Source organism: Stegastes partitus, unplaced genomic scaffold (assembly GCF_000690725.1).
Source record: "Stegastes partitus isolate 25-593 unplaced genomic scaffold, Stegastes_partitus-1.0.2 Scaffold1578, whole genome shotgun sequence".
In the NCBI taxonomy this organism is placed as follows: Eukaryota; Metazoa; Chordata; class Actinopteri; family Pomacentridae; genus Stegastes; species Stegastes partitus.
Window position 1 is genome coordinate 47,325 of NW_007579309.1, and position 981 is coordinate 48,305.

General features: G+C 33.7%; 1 protein-coding gene across 1 annotated transcript in view; it reads right to left on the reverse strand.

The window, feature by feature from the left end:
* Nucleotides 1-981, reverse strand: part of taf1b (TATA box binding protein (Tbp)-associated factor, RNA polymerase I, B) — an 11,374-nt gene extending 10,393 nt beyond the window's left edge. Inside the window, exon 1 of the mRNA XM_008300711.1 lies at nt 964-981. Within this exon, the coding sequence (XP_008298933.1) occupies nt 964-981 (18 nt within the window). The remainder of the gene's footprint in view (nt 1-963) is intronic.

A 981-nucleotide genomic window follows, 5' to 3' on the forward strand; every position in this document is an offset into this window, starting at 1 on the left:
TACACGGCTTAAATATTAGAAATATTTAATTGGTTTCTTGTTTGATGAAATCACAACCACGATAATTCACTAGCTAATGAAACAGAATAATAATGCAGCTAACTTTATCATTTCAGTCATTTTTTTTTGTAAAGCAAAACCAGGAAGAAACGTCCACATTTCTGCTGATTGGAGCGTTTAAAGAAAGAAGGGTTGCTGTTTTAATAGTTAAACATAACAGTGAACTGAATGTTTGGAGGTTTAACTCTTTGGCCAAAGACAACAAGACGTACAAAGATGTGCAAATGCGGTTTTTGATATTTTACAGAATTTAATAGAGAAAAAAAATCATCACACTGTAACACTGTGTCAGTAAGAGAAACGAGACTGAAAGTGCAGCATTTAAATAATTTAATAACATCATTTACGCCTTTAACAGTCAAAATACACACAATGATTTCAACAACATTCCTACAATATTAGCAGCACTTACAGGCGAAACTCAATTCAGAAAGTGGCTTTTTAATCTGTCCACGCTTGTTGGATTTTTAGTGAAGAATTCTTAGAAGGCATTTTAACGGTTTTCACTTCAAAGCTTTAGTGAGACTTCCGGCATATAAACTGACGCACATTAAAATTAAATTAAAAAATTAAATCTATTAAATTAGTTCTGAAGTATCTGATTTCGTGAGGCAGCTAATCCAAAGACAGTGACGTACTAATATATTATTTTTCAGGTTAGTAATAAGTAAATATATGCCGATTGTTAAACGGGCTCATAATGATTCGCTTACACCTGTTAAAATCTGTTGTAGGTCGCTATAGAATGAGTTGTGCGCGAAAAATCCCAAAACTCATACATTGTTTACAAAGTTTGGTGTGACTCGATTAGCAAACAACAGCAACAACGTTCGTCCTCGTTATTAGCTACGTGACGTTAACACCAACTTTACCACAGAGACGGAAATGTGAAGCAGAATTTACCGTATATTCTTCGTCCAT